Consider the following 21032-nt stretch of genomic DNA (forward strand, 5'->3'; position numbering starts at 1 on the left):
AATCAGGCCACATTGACCCTAAATTGAGTTAACACAAAATTAAATTGACAGTAGTTAAACGATGTTACAACCTTAAATGTCGATAAATCAAGATTAAACAGAAACTGAAGGAATTGTTTCTTATGTGTGTTGAAAAAACGCGTACACTGTCTACACGCTTGGTCTCACTCTTGTTTCCTTCTTTTTATGTCAATGTCTGTAATGTCTCGTCATATATTAATGTATTCTTACATTAATTTTTGACCTACTTTTTCTAGAATGAGCGTTTGCATTTGAAGGTTAATACAAATTCCATTGTTCATCAAATGCAAGCGACGGCAACTATTTGTATACCCTAATAATTTTGTGTAACTATTCCCTAATGAAAAACAATCCAAGCCCACCAAAAGCATTTGAATAAGTGTTGGACAATGCTCTTTCAAAGAAATTGTAGTCTTATGAAACTTTTGTCGAGTTATTAGAGAAGATGACAAATTATATAAGTAACCATATACAAAATGTCCGTGCAAATAGAGAAAAATCTAATATTTATTTTTTGATGGGTGGGTACCAGAGTTTTTTAATGCTATCTACTGTTTTGATATATACAAAGGATATAATTAACAATTGAAATAATTGACTCTTTTTTAGACTATACTTTAATGTAGTCTGGTTTGCAACTGTCCACTGGGTGAACATAACATGAACATTGAATTAAGTCATAGAGAAAACTTTCATAATTCTGGCTTATTGATTTTGACAAAATAAGAAAATTTATTATAACAAAAAATGGATACATATTTAATGCTGAAAATGTTGAAACTCGGATTTGTTCTCCAATTGATTTATGACTTTTTAATACCGGTATACTACTGTTGTCTTTATTTATATGATTAAACTGATTGATACACATACAGAAGTGTACTTATAAGTAAAACAATAAAATGCTTCACAAATAAATAAAAAATGTTTACCGTATCTACATTGTCTTACTGATAAATAGTTATAACTGTTATCAGGACGATGTTTGAAAATTTGTGCTAAATTTGGAATGGATGTTTTAACGAACTCAGACAAACTAGAAAAAATAAAATAACCCAAAAATACAGAACTCCGATAAAAATTCAAAATGGAAAGTTCCTTATCAAATGGCAAACTCAAACGCGCAAACACGTTCAACGAATGGATAACAACTGTCATATTCCTAACTTGGTACATGGATTTTCTAATGTAAATTAAACCTGGTTTTATAGCTGGCGAAACCTCTCACTTGTATGCAGTCGAATAAATTTCATTATATTGATAACAATGTGTGAGCAAAACAAAGAGACATAATAGTTTAAAATGTCAAAAATACGGGTACAGCAGTTACATTGTTTTATAATCTTAGAAAATATTCGTATTTAACTTTATACAAAAATAATCAAATAAAAGAGTAACTAATTGCAAAATATTAGGATACTTTAATCAATAGACGCATGTCTCAGGAATTAAACTGGCAGTTTGTTTAAATGCATAATCTGATTTATCAGGCATAATTTACAAATGGCTGAATTTTCCTAATGATAGATGTAAGTGATTATAATTTGCAAAATGAGGATAACTGTGCGTGACCAAGATACGGACACAGAATCAGTTAAATCATTTATAGCATCAGCTATCATAATATGGATTAATTGGATAAATATATGCGGCATTCTCAACCCGGGTCAACCTTCAAAGAAAAAAATAAATGTTTCTTTTTATAAAGCCTTCTAGTACTACGGACATTATTATCAGATTTTGATATTTTGAACCACGAAGTAGGTACCAGTGCAGATATTTAACGAATTTTGAATAATTATCAAACATCAATGTCATAGGTCGAGGTGTTAAATTTAATCTTGAATAGTGTTATCCGTAAAAAACGCGGGAGAGGACGAGTTAAATTTGGAAAACATTCTTTTCACTGTTTGTTAATCTATATTTTTTTTTATTATTAAACTAAGGGTTACAACTAATAAAATTAACGGTACCAATTTTCTTGCACCAGATGCGCATTTCGACAATACATGTCTCTTCAGTGATGCTCGTGGCCAAAATATTTGAAATCCAAAGCTTACATAAAAGATGAAGAGCTATAATCCAAAAGGTCCAAAAAGTATAGCCAAATATGTGAAAGGAATCAGAGCTTTGCATGAGGGAGATACATTCCTTAATTTATAATAATTTCTAATATTTTGTAACAGCAAATTTTAATAACACAAAAAATCCGTATGTTCATGCCAGTACCGAAGTACTGGCTACTGGGCTGGTGATACCCTCGGGGACTAATAGTCCACCAGCAGAGGCATCGACCCAGTGGTAGTAATAAAATTAACGGTACCAATAATAATATGCTTTTTGTTCCCCCAAAAAAGAAAAATCCAAAATTTGTACTTTTTTTTTTTGGATATGAAATATATCTACATATCCACTGTTGAACATGTCATAAAACAAAATTCTCCATTTAAGGAGGTATACACGAGGAAGTTGACTTTCAACATATAGACTTAATGTTTAAATCACTCACTTAATCAAGATTCTCAATGATCAAAATTAGTATTCAATTTAATGAAATTATTCCTGTAAATTGTATGGTTCAAACTTCTTGAAATTTGTATATCTTTGTCAATAGTGCGAAACTTTGATTACTATTTGTCAACAGGTCAGGTTAATATTTTGTAACAATAAATTTAAAACGTGCCAGATATCTTTGAGTTAACTTTATGTGTATCACTTAATATCAGAATGCTCATACATAACGGAATACCTTCAGCTTGATAGTTTGTATCCACAACTTGTAAAAATCAGTTAGAAAAAACTTGCTTGTCTCAACAGAGGGGTACAAAGCTCGCAATTCGGTGTTGACATGAACATCAATAATGTGGTCATTTTTGAAAATTTCCTGTTTACAAAACTTTTCGAAAAACTAAGGTTTTCTTATCCCAGGCATAGATAACCTTAGCCGTATTTGGCACTTTTTCGAATTTTGGATCCTCAATTCTCTTCATCTTTATACTTGTTTGGCTTTTTAAATATTTTGATATGAGCGTCACTGATGAGTCTTTAGTATACGAAACGCGCGTCTGGCGTAATAAATTATAATTCTGGTACCTTTGATAACTATTTATAAAAACAAGATACACAAATATTTACATTGTTAACGAACAAATATCCGTGGAAAGGATGCCGATTTCAAGCCGGACTTAGACATGAGGCGTCCATGTATACGACAAAGTTTAAGTTCAAATTAAATAGAATATAACCTTTTTAAAGATACCGTGTTGTCTCCCTTAATTAAATTGGAAATCCCACTATTACTTTTTTGCGAGCTTTATTCAGAACTGAAAATGTTTAAGAGTCGATCAAGGTAAGTAACATCAATAACTATAAGATGAATACTTTAATGAAAGTTTATGATATCGAAAAGAATCCAAAAAAAATCTAATGATAAAACAAGTTGTAAGTTTAGTTGAAATATTTGCAAAAATTTCATTGAAGAGTAATAGACCGTTTCATACGACCGTAAACATTGTTCGTATTATGCTATAATGTCGTCGTCACCAGAAAACACATTTATTTTCCGGACAATAACTTTATTTTAAGTGAATGAATCTATATGAAATTTTACAAAAGGTTCAATACCACAAAGGAAGATTGGGATTGATTTTCAGGGGAATTATGGTGCCAACAGTTTATGAATTAGGGGCCAATCATTAAGCAATTTTGTAGTTTTCGGACAATAACTTGTTTGTAAAAGAGGGACGAAAGATATCAGAGGGACAGTCAAACTTATAAATCGAAAATAAACTAACAACGTCATGACTAAAATTAAAAAAGACAAACAGACAAATGTTTGCACCTGTCCTAAGTCAGGAATCTGATGTACAGTAGTTGTCGTTTGTTTATGTAATATATACGTGTTTCTCGTTTCTCGTTTTGTTTATATAGATTAGACCGTTGGTTTTCCCGTTTGAATGGTTTTACACTAGTAATTTTGGGGCCCTTTATAGCTTGTTGTTCGGTGTGAGCTAAGGCTCCGTGTTGAAGGCCGTACTTTAACCTATAATGGTTTACTTTTTAAATTGTTATTTGTATGGAGAGTTGTCTCATTGGCACTCACACCACATCTTCCTATATCTATAAACAATAGTACACACGACACAACATAGAAAACTAAAGAATAAGCAACATGAATTTTAGTGTATGGTTATCTCTGAAACTGTACTATACAAGGTTCCATAGTACACAGGGAACGCTGGAATTCAGTTGGGGGAAAAAAAGATTTTGGTGGAACTTATTTCCAATTATTTTAAGGCCTTCATATTTCATTTTTCAAAATTTTTCATATTTCAATTTTTTAAAAGCTCCAATTGGACAGTATATAACAATACATTTCTTAAATCTTTGACAACATTTATTTGTGTCAGAACCCTATATTAAGTCAAATATTTGATCACAATCCAAATTCAGACAGTATCAGGCTTGAATATTGTGTTCAAATGTGACCCAACTGTTCGGGGCTCGACCTATGTCGTCGTATTAAGCTGCGCTAATCAAAGCATTTTATTATATATTTTTTTCTTGTTCCGAAACAGAATCTTTTATAATACATATTGTAATTTATACTACTACAAAATCTACAATCTACAATGAACTCTGTAATCGCCTCTATTTTGAGAAAAAATGTAAGTAGACCCCCTCTCCTTTGATAAAATACTTATGGATTTTGAAACTCTGTTCAAAGGTCACTTTAATCCAATTGCTGTATGAATAACCCATTTTTGCCGGACGAGTAAACGAATGCAAATTGTGAAGGATTATATGTTACAATATCTTTAAAACTGAAGATGAATTAAATTTAATCCCTTATATGGCAAATTTTAATGCGAGACGCAGTTTTGCATTTTAAAAGGAGATGACATGTCGCAGAATTGCAAGATCTAATCTGTTGGCGTTTCTTCGATGCATGTATCGTGGCTCTGTGCTTATACATCCCGTCATTATGCTATTGTAAAACTTGTTTGTTGCATGTCTTTCATTTTTTGCTTTGTGCTTTATCTACATGCCTTTTTATGCTTCTTCGTTGCATATATGACGTGGCTGTACACTTTTGCATCCAGTCATTGTGTTATTGTACTACGGCAAATTTGTTTGTATACTCTTGTCTTTAATTTTTGCTAATATGTTTCGTCTATATGCCATTTGGTGCTTCTTTGCCACATTTTTTAAAGTGATTAATATTATAACACAATGTTGACTGTTGTATATTTGAAATTTTACCTATTATGTTTGTTTGTTTTTGTTTACGCATCGTTGTAAATATACTGGAATTTGATACGACTGTCATACAGGTTAGAGGTTCGGCTAGCTATAAAACCAGGTTCAATTCGCCATTTTCTACATAAGAAAATGTCTGTACATGTACCAAGTCAGGACGCGGAGTTCAGTATTTTTGTGAATTACTTTTCGCTATATCATGATGTCAAGCAGACAAAATTAAAATATCACTTCATAAGAATCTCGATAAAAGTCAACGAAAATAAAATGTCATCAATTAAGTGCAAAAATGTTGTTTTTAATACGGTCGCAAAATATCAAAACAACATATTTGTTGGTTTTCTATATTGCGTTCTAGTTATTATTAGATCTTAGATTAAAACAAGGTTTGAATATATGTTTCTGATTTTAAATCTTTTTCGTTTAGGGTTATCCCAGGTTTTAACTTTTTTCTCATTAAAACAGTCAAGTGGTAATACCCATTAATATTACTTGGTGGTACGTGAAGTGTTACTAAGAAATTGTAAATAATATTCAAACTAACAATAGTTCATTGTTCATTGTTAGTCCAGTGTGCGTATGTTAAGAGACTAAATAAAGTCTTGTCACGAAAGGAGTGTTGAATTCAAATTTGTCATGGTTTAAAAGCTTGATGTATTCTAACTTTATGTGAAAGATAAACAACTTATAAAAAAAAGATACATACCTTTTTTCTAATATTTGAATGTAAACAAAGGGGCTAATCGTATTTTTGTTTTCTATTGCAAACTTATTATTATAAGAACAGTGAACGGTTTTCCTTTGAAGTTTCTTTATTTGATTACAAAGTATAGGTTACAAATTGTAATTTTGCATTAATGTACGATTCCTACACGGATTTCAAAACTTATGGTGTGCGTACTAATATAGATGCATGTTACTGTTTACTCAAAGTTGCTTCAGGCATCAAATAACAATTGTTTTACAATGATTCTAAGAATCTATGATGAGTTTATTTTTTTATACTTTTACTTGTAAAAAGAAAGATAACTTTCAACTTCTAATTCAGAAACGCCACATCCAGTTTTAAATGATAGCATTCTTGGCACTGTTTAAAAAGATATAGGGTACATTTGTATTTTTATTTAAAAAGGGACAGTTTTGGCAACTTCTTGGTTAGACAAGGGTTATTCTCTGTTTTTAATAGGGTAAAGTTTGACGATGGTTTTTATATACAATTCTCTTGAATAAAAGTAAAATTGGTTACTCCCGGTTTGAACATGATCAATTCCGGTTAACTTGATGATTTAATGTCATTTAACACCTAACTCTTACAACACACCCAAATAGTTGTATGATGGACCAGAATTAAGAAATCAATAAATCTAAACTTTAAACATTTCAAGGGCATTAGTTTCTATAAGACCAAAAACATATACCAGAATAAATAATCGACCTGTTGCGAAACAAATAAGTGCGAAGAAAATTAATTGGCAGATGACGATAAAGAGCCTGTGTATATGTGCATCTCTAACTTAAATATAACTTATATAATAAAAACACTTTTCTTACTTATCATTTTTCTGTTGATAGTTTCACTCTATCTTTTTTAGTGTTTTGCCTAATATACAAAACGAATAAAAACAAATCGGCATTTAAAGGCAACACTCCTTCAGAATAAACTTACAATTTCGACAATTACTTGATTTATTTGTAGCTCTTGTCTTTCTGATAACTTGTGCTATTTTGTCTATTGTGTTGTTGAATATCTTTTTTGAAGGCTTGCAACTCTTGAACTCTTTCGCCCCTCTTTTGCAACATGGCTTAAACATTTCTGTCTCTTGTGTTAATTGAAAGTTGCTTTGAAATTGGCGAAGTCTTCTTTTATCTTGAGTATTTTTTGCTTTCTTCCATTAATATATTTTCCTTCTCAATGGCTTTGGTTTAAAAGCTTTGAATGCTAAATCTAGTAAGACGATATTATGGTCACTATTTTCCAATGATGGTTATTGTTTGTGTTGTAGTTAAAATGCTGGATGCGACGTTAGTATAAGGTCCAAAGTGTTGTCTTCTTATGTAGTGCAGACTACAATATGTTCCAATCCATTGTCAGTTACAATCTTCAATAAAGTTTGCTTGGTCCTGATCTGATATTGTCTGCATTTATATGTTCGTTCTGACCAGTTAAAATTTGGTAAGTTCAAGTCACATTCAAGTATGGCGATGTCTTTATTATGTTCGGATTTGATGGTATATTTCACTCTTTATTTTGTTCAGACATGTGTCGTCAGTTTCAAGATTTCCATCCACAATTTTTCAGAAAACATTCAAAGTGGAAGCAATAGCCTCTGATGACTCCCACGAATGGACATACTGAAACTAAATTACAATGTCAACAGCAGAATTTAGCTATATAGGAAAAAGTTAAGACACTTGGACTTTCTCATCTTGTTCCAAACCAAGCATCTCTTAAACATAATATATTCCTTATCAAACGTTAGGAATTTAGAATTATGCTAGTTCAAACCGCACATTATTATTTTTATGTGAAGCATATATTTGCAGTCTCTGTTGTAATGAGCCATATAACCTTGTTTAACAAACATTAAGAATGGTGCTAGCGTCTTAACTGATGTTCTTTTAGAATGGTGCTAGCGTCTCCACTGGTGTTTGTTTTTAGAATGGTGCTAGCGTCTTATCTGATGTTCGGTTTAACTTTTTTATTGTATGATTTCAAGATTGTTATGGTTTAATTAAAGTAGACTGATATGATTCATTCAACATAACAATCATACTGATGAAGGATATCTATTATCTGAAATATTTATAAACAATTACATTTATAGTTTCCTTTTTTTGTTATTGGTGTTGTTTAGTACACTTTTAAGAAGTATATATAATGGTTTTAGCCTTGTATAATTACGGATTAACTGATGAAGATTATCTGTCATAAAATTGTAACATGTTGATTAATATTATATAAAATATAAATATTTGAATTGACGTAAACATAATATTAATCACTTTGACCCTAGATGGCCGCCACAATTTATATATTCATTTTACTAATTAAGTCTTTTTTATATGCATTTCAGAAAGCCGGACGTTAAAATGTGTGGCAATTGTCAGCATAAAGGCACAAAAGTACAATATTGGTGTACCCACATCGAGTGCAGGCATTTTGTATGCAAGACATGTAAAGACAATAGTCACGAAAGGATACGTCATAAGGTATTACCAATAAACACTACACAACAACTTAGTCCTTTGTTTCTGCAATTGTCGGAGTTATGCGAGGAGCATCCTGATAAAAAAGTAACGCTGGTCTGTCGTGATCATGACAAACTAATATGCGATGTTTGTGAATCTGGTGAGCATCAGGATTGCAAGCTTATTTCAACAGAAAAAGCTGCCAGTGGCGTTAAGGATGGAACTGCCATGTCTTCCCTTGAGAGGAGGATGGAAGACCAAACTCAAGTTTCAAAACAGATGCTGAACAAAACTGAGGAAGAACTGACGACCTTAAAGGAAACTAGAATTGAATTAAAGAAAAGAGTATCACAAATCAAACAGAAATCAGTCGATCGTTTAAATGAGTTAGAAGAAGATATGAATACAAAAATTGATTGTATGTATAAAATATGCAATGAGACGTTGACCACAAATAGAGAAAGTCTTTTGTCCAGTGCTTCCTTACTGTTAAAAGGGAAAATCGATCTTGACTTCCTGAAGCAAAACACATCTGAATTCCATTTATACCAATCAGTAAAATTTCTAGAGAAAAGCACCAATAAAGAAGAATCAGAAATCCGAAAAATTCAAATAGCTACTGTTCCAACCATAAAATATTGTCCTTCAGCATTAGCGTCAAACATGGAGAATTTACTAGCAGACTTGGGTACATTAACACTAGAGAATGTTCTTGTTCAAAATCCTGAACTACAGTGCGACCAAGAAGGTCAGTCCCATGTCAGAGACCAGAGAAAGCTCCTGATGACAAATTCATTTCAAAGAACAAAATTAGGTGATAACGTGGGCATTGGTGGAGGTTGCTTTATTTCCGGTGATAGGCTACTCATCGGTCACTACGGTGATACAAAACTTTCTATTTGTAACCTAGACGGATCCAATTGCAAAACACTTAATTTGGATTATAAACCTGGATGCATTATCCCTTACGACAATGATCACGCTTTAGTTTCAGCAGGACAAGAAGGTATTCAAATCATCGATCTAACATCTTTTAAACCTGATCGAAAAATTGAAGTTACAGGCGATTGTACCGGAATAGCTATCGCAAAAGAACATATCTGGATAAAAAATGAAAGTAACACTCTTAGAATTATTGATATCAATGGTAAAATTCTGAATACAATAAAAACAACATTTGACCCATGTGATATCTGTGCCACCAAAGAAGGCGATGTTTGCTGTACAGACTGTGATAGTGACAAAGTCTTCGTCGTTACATCGGATGGAAAAGAACGTGAGCTTTACAGCAGTTCTGACCTGAAAAGTATTGGAGGCGTGGCAGTAGACGACAGTGGTGATGTATTTATAGCCGGGTATAGCTCAAATAACATACATAAACTAAATCATTATCAACAGAAGCAGGGAATAATCATGGCAGTAGACGATCTTATAAATCGTCCGACTGGTTTGTCATACAACAACGAAACAAAAGAACTTCTAGTTGTAAATGATCAACATCAATATATCAACATTTATAAACAACAATGAACATTTCTTGTGTAGTTTACAATAGCAATTTGAGCCATCTCGTATGTGATTAAATATCCTACTTTATATATTGAATGTCTCTCTGTAGAACGTGGAATACTTCTTCTATATACCTATATCATTCACGAAGTAGGAGAAAAATCCCAAGCATTGGTATGAATTCGGAAGATGAATGTCTCTCGTCTTTATCATGGCCTCCTTACTTTTATATAATACTTACCAAAAACGATATATAACAGCCTTAACGGCGTCATCATATTCAATTTTACATCTTCCGTAAGGTCCACCAATCGTTTGACAGAAAAAAATGAGGTATATACAACCAACGCTATCAATAAAATTTCGGTTCTTCAAAATCTTAAAAGTTTACTGCAAAATGTTAAATTAAAATCAGCAACATTAAAACTTGAAATATTCCGACTCTCTACACTACTATTTCCCCTGCTAAATTGAAAGATTTTCCCCCTGCTAAATTGAAAGATTTGATATCGCCTTCAAATTCAACTGTGCTTTTTTATAAAGAAATTGGATTCTTAGATTCAAATTAGGTCACGCTGATTTCAACAGGAAGTGCACTAAACATAATGTCATCAATGTTGGACTTTTAATTTAAAACAGTACTTTCTAAGTTTGGTCAATTGATATTTCAACAGATAGTCGGTTTCCAAGTGTTACTAACTGTACACTCGACTTGTTTTTTTTTACTATAGCATAATACACACATAACATTGTCATATACATCTTGTAAAGTTCTTAAATTTGACGTTCCGATATAGTGATGATGTACTGCTGTTCAATCATAAGGATCTAGAATAAAAATAAAAAAGAGTTTTCACAAGATTTTAATATAATTTGAATCTCAATTAAGGTTTGCGTTTTGCTCGTAAGTTCAACGGTAATCATGACGAATAGGTTTACCGATAATGCATGTAACTAACTAGCGACAAGATTTAGCGGTCTTAGATTTTTAGATACCAGAAAAGTTGTAATATCTTTAGTTTTACAAATGGTGTCCTATTGTCTTAATTGTGACAATGTGTTGGTTCTTATGGCAGGTGATATATGTATAGTTACTGTAGACGCTTACGCTGTTGCCCCAACCGGTTTCCCACCTTCGAAATTCGTGCGATTTTCTCAGTCTTTGATTTTTAACCTTGTTTTTTTTGGTATTTTATTATGATACGAATATTGGTAAACTGTAGTTATTTGAATTTTATGAGCTGATTAATGACTGTAACTAAAACAAAAATATATATTTGATTTAAAGATAATATCATGGTTCATGGCAATGGAACCATTTTATTATCAATTCATGCAAACAAAATTTGCATAAATTCATCAATGGTATATTCTAATTGAGATATTTGAATATACTGTTTGGATGTTTATTTCAGAAACATGATGCAGCGGTGCGCAATACTTTTGATTAATTGCAAAACTTGTTTTACTCCGTTCTTTTATCTTTGTTTCGATAGGATTGGATATTGTTTTTTTTTATAGCTAGTTTCTAAAGATGCAGGGCTTTTTAAACATAATCCCATATGGTTGATACAATCATTTGGTATATAAAGAAAGGTTTCAATTCATATTTTTCAAGTGTTAATGTAATTTCTTTCTCTTATTTATTTTTATTTGTTTCATGGCTATATTAACCATATATTACTGGTTGAATGATACGCTGAGTGTTTACTTTATAATCATGGTTGATGATCACGAACATTTTCATTTTTAAACGTTTATTCTACACATAATCTTGTCATGCTCAAGGAATGTTGGTAACATCGTTTACTATTGAACATTCGTTTTAAATTTCTAATTTCTTCGGTTTTCATGATCATGAACTTTTTCTTACATGATTTCTTGTCATGTTAAAAGGCTGTGGGTAACATAATTCACATTTTCAATCTTAAATCAATAGATAATTGCAAATATAAAGAGTTTGTTATTGAACTTTTAGTTGCAATTTCCAATTCATTTAATATTGATGACAGAAAAATAGTATAATCTTTTTGACTATTAGCGACAATTGCAAACAAATCATCTTTTTACAAATTTGTTAAAAATTTACCCTTCATATGGTAACGTTTTTATTGGTATATTGTGTCAAGTAATAACAAATTGGTCTGTATCTACCTTAATTTGCGTCTGACCAAAATGTTTATTTATGCACTTGTTCGTAAGCTATTTTAAAACCATTAATGCATGATATGTTATCAAATATCTGAATATCCATTTGTTATTTTATTTGTTTATGTCTCAATATATCAATGTGGGACGAAGTTTTTTAAACAATCACGCGGATTTAAAAAAAATATCATTATTTTCTAAATATATCAGGTCGGGTAATTCAATGCAAATGATCTCATTTGATAAAACAGTCTGATAGCTTAATGAAATGAACGTCGGTGTTATAGGTTTGGTAATTCAATATGCTTCCTCTATCCTAATTAGTAATCTTTTTGGTTAATCTGCCCTCACAATAGAGGTTATACTATATACAATGTCATGCTAAAGGTGATAGGTAGTAATTTTGAATTGCTATATTAGATCCAAACTAAGCTTGCATGCAATTTTTCTTCCGAGAATACTTCTATATTTATAAGAATCAGCCATCATTTGAATTAAAACAACTTATATTCTATAAATTATATGTGAATTAAAATACATTATAAATAAGTTTCCATGGGAGATTACCTAAAACATTCGAATGAAAAGTGGATTATCTCCCATGGAAACTTCCTTAAAATGTAATGTAATTTGACACATATTTTACTGAATATCGAATGTTTAAATTCAAATGATGTCTGATTCTTATGAAGATAGAAGACACTTCGAAAGAAAAATTGTATAAAAGCTTAGTTTTGTAAATTTTATAGCATATCAAAACTACTACCTATCACCATAAGCATGACACTAACAATAACATTTCTATACAAACTGTTCGGCTGATTTTTCTTAATCACATTGAAGTGAAATAAAAGTCTTGTATGATTGAAAGTATGCTTTATAATATCACTTTGCACTATCTATAGCAGTATATTCAAATTTCTAACCAGTTGAACAGTTTGGTATTATAAAACAAATTGCAATTTTGAATAAGTTGCAATAGGTGGAGAGCAACACTTACAGTCAAGTGGCAGTAACTCTTTCTAAACATAATCAGTCCATGCCATTTAAAACAGTCAATGCCATGACGAAAACACATATAAATCAAAACATAAAGGTTCCTCCTGATTAGTTTTTCGATTTATTTTATCATTAAAGGCGTTTAGAACCTTTGGTGACCCCACAGTTTAAATTATATAATAAGTAAGTAGTGAGCAGTGGTCGCTACAGACAAACGTTCACATTATCTGTCCCAGTCAATGGGATAATTTATGTCGTCAATCAATGGCTACAGCCAAACTGTTTTGAATATGATTCTACTTACTTCAAGTTAATATATGGTGATACATCGCTTCGTTTTTGTCACAATTAAGGAAACAAGGACATAATCTGGTAACGACAACTAGAATATATCCGGAGCCATCTTTGACAGATTTCAGGTCTGATATGTGATTACGGTAAACAAAATCTTGATGGCGTCCGTAAAACATTAGCAATAGCTTCACTGTAAGCAATTTTATCAACAACGATATGTTAACAAAACAAACCGACATAAAAGGTAAAAATGATAAAAAAAAAAAAGGTACAGCAGTCAACATTGTGTTAGAATCTTAATCACTATAAAAACAAACAAATATGCAACAAAGAAACACAAAAAGACATATAGACAAAGCACATTAGCAAAATTAAAGACAAGAATGCAAAATTTTACCATAGCACAATAACACAATGACGGGATGTATAAGTTAAAAAAAAAACGTCATTTGTAATAACGAATCATAAAAGCTCACGAAGACGAAAGATTTGAAATTATTTCGATAGGACATTAACATTATGGCGGGATATATAAGTACAGAGCCACGTCAAATGAATATAAAAAAAACCAGACTAAACAGTTAAAGTAATATGCATACAGACAAATAAAAGAATTCTATAACACGTTAGTAAGATGATAAACAAGGTCAGATCTCAGAATCTGTACTTCATAACCATCGTGTATTATTTGTAATGTTGATACGAAATATTTATAAACAAGATATTGTTGCCTTTCGATGAACTTTTTTTTTTTAGAAAAAGGACATGACGTACTTGGACATACCCCTGGTTCATAAACTTTCTACACAGACACTGGTGACGTTTTACAAAGTCTGAGTAGCAGCTTCAATCTCATGAATATCGAATAATTTGCGGAAAATATATCCCAAATGCAGGTGAAGATGGTATATTGTAACGCTGCCTCCCTGGTGCTAAGGTAGCAAATACACAGTTAGAAGTTTAGTTTCGCATTATGGCCCCTGTGAATTTTTTAAATATGAAAGTTTTTGTACAATAAAATTGATTTTTAGATAATTGAAGAATAATATAGCCTTCTTAGTGGGTTTATATGAACATTAAGATTGATTTTAACATGTTTTATAGGCCATTTATATGATTGACAGTCCGTATTTTCCTATCCGTACCGTTCATAGGTCCATACATTATTGTAGTGTTTATCAACAAAGATTTTGCGCTCGATCTTTTCAATTCAATTTTATGGAAAAACGAGCAGATAAGCATATGATTTTTTTGGGACCACTTGATAGATATAAACCTATGGATTCAGGAAAGGTATTACTGTAATTGATTGAAATTTTCCTTTAAACCGAATTTTGGAGACTTTTGTGACATGTTCACCCCCCTTTTTTGCTATATTTTGTATCTAAGAAATGCAGATTGTTGCCATGGTTACACCCAAGAGGGATTATATTTCACCCTTATGACCATTAGAAATCAAATCTATGGAAGATTCTCTTTCTATAAGTATATACATGCATAACACACATATAAAGCCTGCTTTGTTAGACAGGAGGGGAAAGAGGGTGTTTAAAAATTATGAGTGTCAATTTTAAGTTTTTTTTCTAACTGTGTATTGCTACCTAAAGTCGGTCCCAAAAAGCACAGGGTCACAAAGATGAGATTTAAAGGATCTATAAAGTATAAGGTTCGACGTCCACTGTAAACCATCGGACCAAAACACGTTACAGAAAGGGAAAACGTATGCTTGTGTTTATATATAATTTTCAGTTATGAAATAAAATATCTGAAAAAAGTTCATATTTTATTAATATCAAAAATTGTCCACGCTGGAGAGAATGGGTCCTGCAGGCTCTGTCACTGGTCTGGTCAGATCCCCGTTACTGGTTGTCTAACATAGACAAACAAAACTAGTATATCATTCAACAGTTGTCACTCATTTAGAATCTTTCTATAATCTCAATTTAAGGATGTTACCACCCTTGTACATTATAGAAGACAACAACTTAACATAACAAATTCTAAATAGGAACTGCCAATAGAACACTTAATTTGCACTTTCAATATAGCTTCATTCAGCTGTCACCGGCAGTCACCGTCACCGGCACCCGTATTTAGCACAGTGACCTTCACATGTATTTAGCACCGTCACCGGCACCGATAATAAAAGCGAAGTTATTTTTCAACGCTTGTCTGAATTTCTCAAGACATGTTCGCTACTTCTCATTCTAACAAAAACCAACACTCTGTGAGCTACAACAAATGGAAGTGTTTAACGACATTGACTGGCTATACAGCCCTCGACGGTCGGCTCGGTGCCCGAAGGCGATTGGTGAGCGTTTAAATAATGTTTGCCGGCATCGGTCAGGAACAGGTGGTGGTGGCCATTTTGAAGGTCGCCATCTTGGTTTTGTGAGTTCTTTTTGGTTTGTTTACTAATTTTGTTGTTATTTCTTCACAACGGCTGCTTTCAGGGCCAGTTTGGTCAGCTTGGCAGCCCGCTAACCTCGATGATGGAGTACTGGTAGATGAGTCTTGGACGTAGTGCTAAAGATGACAGGAAGCGTTATCAGGACCAAAGCCGCGAGGCAGTGAAATGAATGTCAATCATCTAACACCTAGGATACAGCCCTCGGACGTTAATTGGCATAACACTCACCCATGATACAATGGGTTTTGGAGTGCATGTTAACGCGGGTACGCCTTCTACTACGTCTTCTATACGGCGTTGGATTGGTTTCTGTCATCTAAAGTAGTCAGTCGTTCATCATCTAACTGTAAACCCTCATCGAAGATAGCGGGTGAAGGAGAGCTGGCCCAGCACGTCCGTTCAGCTGTAATGACTAAGACGTAACTGGATTGAATTGAATCTGTGAGTTCTGTTGCTGTTTTTACATTTATACTTTCAACTGACCAATGGCAGAGCTTGTTTCATATTGTTTGCCAATCGGCAACCATCGATCACACAAGGGAAATTCCCGTAATGATTCATCAATAAAGATGGCTTTTGACTTTAAATTTATTAGTAAATCATTACACCAGTTTTATTTGAGGTTATAGTATAATAAGGTTACTACCGCGAAAATATGGAACCAGTACGTGAAATAAAACTTCTTAACAAACTAACATACACAAATCTGTCATATCATGGAAACAACATCTCACTAACATCTATCGTTTATCCTCAATAATTTCAAGAAACTATACAGTCATAGGTTTACTATAAAAAGGGGGGTATGCCGGCATTATAATATTGCTACTAAGTTGGGGGAACTTGATAATTTCAAAATTAGAATAGTATCGTTAGTCATAGGTTCTGGTACTGAGATGACTGCGAATGTCAAATTCGATGTATAAGTCTAAAATGTTTTAAAATTCAATTGGAAAAAACAAAGCAAACCGAAATTATAAAAAAATATGTATTAGAAGTATCTTTATCAAAAGAACCTCTTTTCTTTTTGCACTTTGCGTTGTGTTGGTTTTCTGAAGAACTTCTTCTCAGACGACCCCGACACTAAAAACAAAATCAAAATCGTTAAAAATCAAAATGACCTGGAATTCCAATGCTCTATGTAAATAACAAGTAAACTTGTTAAGAACTTCTACCGAAGCATTCTTAATTAATCAACTGTTATCATGACAAATTGAAGTTTTAGCTAGCTGTCAAACCAGGATTTACCACAACATTTTCTTCAGAAATGCTTGTTCGAATGCATAAATAAAATAGTTGTTTTATATTCGTTCTGTTTGTAGGGCCATTCGAGCGTTTGATTTTGTACAGTTTTTTTGAACATCTTCCTTTTTTTTAATTTGCCGACAGCTTATATACTATTTTTTTGTGTTAATACTTGTTTTTGCTATAATGAATTCAGAACAAAGATAATAAATAGGTATTAAATAACGATTTGATTGTTGTTCTTGTCAAAGAAAGATAATTCGAACTATTTAAAAATAGTCGAGATCCATATTTTAAAAATATAAAACTTTTTTCATTTGTGTTTGTTTTTCTGCATCAGATACGAGGAGGATTGTTAGAGCTTTTAAGATCACAATCCTAGAGCATCGTCCCTTGGTGTCTGTTGCAGCTAAACAATCATTTTTTTTTTATATTTTATATTTATACATTTTCAGCAAAATATTATAAAATCAAGTGAGAAAAAAAAGTAAATAAATAAATGGGGTTTGCCACATCTCTGGAGTAGCAACTCTCAAATACTTTTTTATTTAACAAATAATACCTGTATGACTATTTCAATAGTTTATTTTACAATGTTATATGTAAAATACTGTATGTTGTATCAATCATATATGTTATGTGTATATGCCCCCCTGGGGACCTAATTTGGAAAATAAAATTTATCTTATCTTATCTTATCTTATACTTTATCGATGGTTGAAAATCACTTATGTATTTGAATATAACCGTTAAATATCATTCAGGTTGGACATTAATATCAAAATACCATTCAAGCATTCATTCATATAGCACAGGTATGAATGTACTTATGAAGTATTGTTACTTTGTTTTATAATAATTATCTTGTTTAATACATTGTTTGTATCTAGTTTTCCACATATATTTTTTAAACAACCTCCTTGAGTAAACTGTAAATTTTTATCTATACATTTAGCCTACACTTTTTTTTAAAATACTACCATCATAGCGAACTGGGGCCTGGTTTTCGAAAGTATCATTAGATATGTCATAAGATATATCTTAGGACATATTTTAAGATAATCTTTTGACTATAATATGATATGTCATAGGATGTAAATCAAAGCTGTCTTAAGAGAATCGTAGCTATGATGATCTTATGACTGTCATAAGTGAACATTATTTTCTTTAATTTTAAATAAATTATTAAAAAGTGATAAATATAAAAATGAAAATGAAAAGTACGAACATATTAATTATTAATTATTATCATTTTTAATATTTACGAATATTTTATATATTTCATTATAATGGACATGAAATGTTATACAAAAAGGAATTGCAATACAATCTATCAGTTGATAATTTGTTTAAATTTAGTTTGTAATATATAAATATATAATATAATCTTTCGTGTATTATCATACATGTATTGTTATTCAGCTGTGAATACGTTTAAGATTCTGTACATCGAGTACCCGCTTAACGAAATGCCCGTGCACATGCGTGAACTATACTAGGAACGAAATATGTATAACTATTATACAAAACCATGTGTTCGAAAAAAATTCCAAATTGTACGTCGCAGAAGATTCAAATTTTAATTCACGTAGTTGAAAAAAGTTGAATCTTTACTATTTAGCTAACTGAGAAACATAACAAATATTTTTAATATTGCAATTAACATGAAATTATACATGAAATGTAATTAAAATTTTAGTTGACAATCATGTTCAGACCATCATAAGTCATGTCGCGAGGGGTCTTAGGTTTACGACAAAAGTTATGACAAATCTTAACTTGGGACACTTTCGAAAACATATCTTACGACTATGACATGTCATAAGACCATAATAAGACATGTCTTAGTCATATATAAAGGCAACAATAGTATACCGCTGTTCAAAACTCATAAATCCATGGACAAAAAACAAAATCGGGGTAACAAACTAAAACTGAGGGAAACGCAATAAATGAGAGGAGAACAACGACACAACATTAAAATGTAACACACACAGAAACGTACTAAGCATTAGACAAAATCCTATGAGAATAATAAATATAACATCAAAACCAAATACATGAATTTGGGATAGATAAGTACCGTGACACGTCTTGTAATGTGAATTCACACTCAAAAATAAGAGAAAACAAACGACACAACGAAAACAAAACGTTAAAATGTAACACACACAGAAACGACCTATAATATAACAATGGCCATATTCCTGACTTAGTACAGGACATTTTTAAAGGAAAAAAAGGTGGGTTGAACCTGGTTTTGTGGCATGCCAAACCTCCCTCTTTTATGGCCATGTGAAATATAACATTAAAATGACAACACAACATGACAGGACTACAATATAAATAAATAGGAGAACACAATTGACAAAGAAATACACGAATAAGACACTTTCGAAAACCAGGGGCCTGGCATATAAGAGAGGCGGGAAATATCAGAGGGACATTTAACCTTATAAGTAAAAATCAAACTGACAATGAAATGGCCAAAACAAATAAATCGACAAAAACAAACAGTACTCCAAACACAACAACCTGAAGACTGATTAACACCAACAAAATCAGGTCGCATTGTTTGGACCCCAAATATATATTACCCATTCTTCTTGTCTTGTTCAATTACTTAGTTCTTTCTTGTGTTCCAACCTTTCTGTCAATAATATTTGTATATAAGTTTCTATACAACCTCTGAATGTGTAACTGACGGAAATGGCCTTTGGTATTGTTTACGTTTGTTATTTAATTGCACATGATCAAACCCATGATTTGTGCACATAGTCAATAACAGCAATAGTTATCAAAGGTACCCGGACTATAATTTGAAGCGCCAGACGTGCGTTTCGTCTACATAAGACTCATCAGTGACGCTCAGATCAAAATAGTTATAAGCCAAACAAGAACAAAGTTGAAGAGCATTGAGGACCCAAAATTCAAAAAAGTTGTGCAAAATACGGCTAAATAATTGTTTATCCTGCCATGCATATTTACACCGCTTGGTGTAAAACAATTTAAGAGTGAGCTGAATAGTTGATAAAGTATGTTTTCGTGGTAATTTGTTTATCATTTCACCCAAAAAGAATAATATATCGTAAATACAAAAATAAAAGTATACCTGCTTTGTGTGCCTGTAAACCCTAAGTTAATGAATAATATTATGTTATTGTCATGTCATAAGTTGGGAGTAGATTGCATTTGCCTTGTCTGTCCGTGCATTTGTCCGTTCAACCGTTTGTTCAACAAACATTACCGTCACACTTTTTGTTTAAATGTCTCAAAATATAATATATTACTCGCTGAATTGGTTGATTAAAAAAAGGAGGAGATTATATTCAATCGACATGGTGACATTACTGCTTCGGTCAGTATATAAAGAAAATTTGGGCAGCATAATTCATTTCAGGTTTATTGTTTTTCTTCGCTATTGATGTATTTATCTTTTTTTTGTGTTCTTGCATGTATTTGTACTGTATTCCCGTCATGTAATGTTGACATTTTAGCGGTAAATTTAATATTGCCATAAAGTTCGGAGGTTTGGCTAGCAACAAAACCATTTTTTCCTTAAAATGCCTTGTACCAAGTCAGGAATATGGCAGTTGTTAACTAATAGTTCGTTTCTATGTAGTTGCATAGTTGTTGTGGGTTTTTTTTTGTTGCACTTTTGTGCTCTGTTATTTCGTTGTTTTCCTCTTATAGTTGATGTGTTTCCCTCGGTTTTAGTTTGTAACTTCGATTTGTTTTCTCTCAATCCATATATGACTTTTGAAAAGCAGTAAACTACTGTTACCTTTATCTATAACATCCATCGTAATAAATATATTCCTGGCTTTATAAAATGTCATCTGTTGTGAACTTTATATTTATTGAATTTGTAAAACTGATATTAAGGCGATAGATACAAAATGAACATCAACGCTCAGGAGTCTAAAATACTCTGTCAACGCCATAGCAAAAAGAAATA

At 31.9% G+C, this 21032-nt stretch overlaps 1 protein-coding gene across 1 annotated transcript; it reads left to right on the plus strand.

Moving 5' to 3' along the window:
- The first annotated feature begins 3337 nt into the window (after positions 1-3337).
- Positions 3338-10067, plus strand: LOC139511964 (uncharacterized). The gene is made up of 2 exons (XM_071299201.1): positions 3338-3370; positions 8355-10067. The coding sequence occupies exons 1-2, from the start codon at positions 3351-3353 to the stop codon at positions 9997-9999; spliced, it is 1665 nt and encodes a 554-aa protein (XP_071155302.1). The 5' UTR covers positions 3338-3350; the 3' UTR covers positions 10000-10067.
- Positions 10068-21032: the final 10965 nt, after the last annotated feature.

Source organism: Mytilus edulis, chromosome 2 (assembly GCF_963676685.1).
Source record: "Mytilus edulis chromosome 2, xbMytEdul2.2, whole genome shotgun sequence".
Lineage (NCBI taxonomy): Eukaryota > Metazoa > Mollusca > Bivalvia > Mytilida > Mytilidae > Mytilus > Mytilus edulis.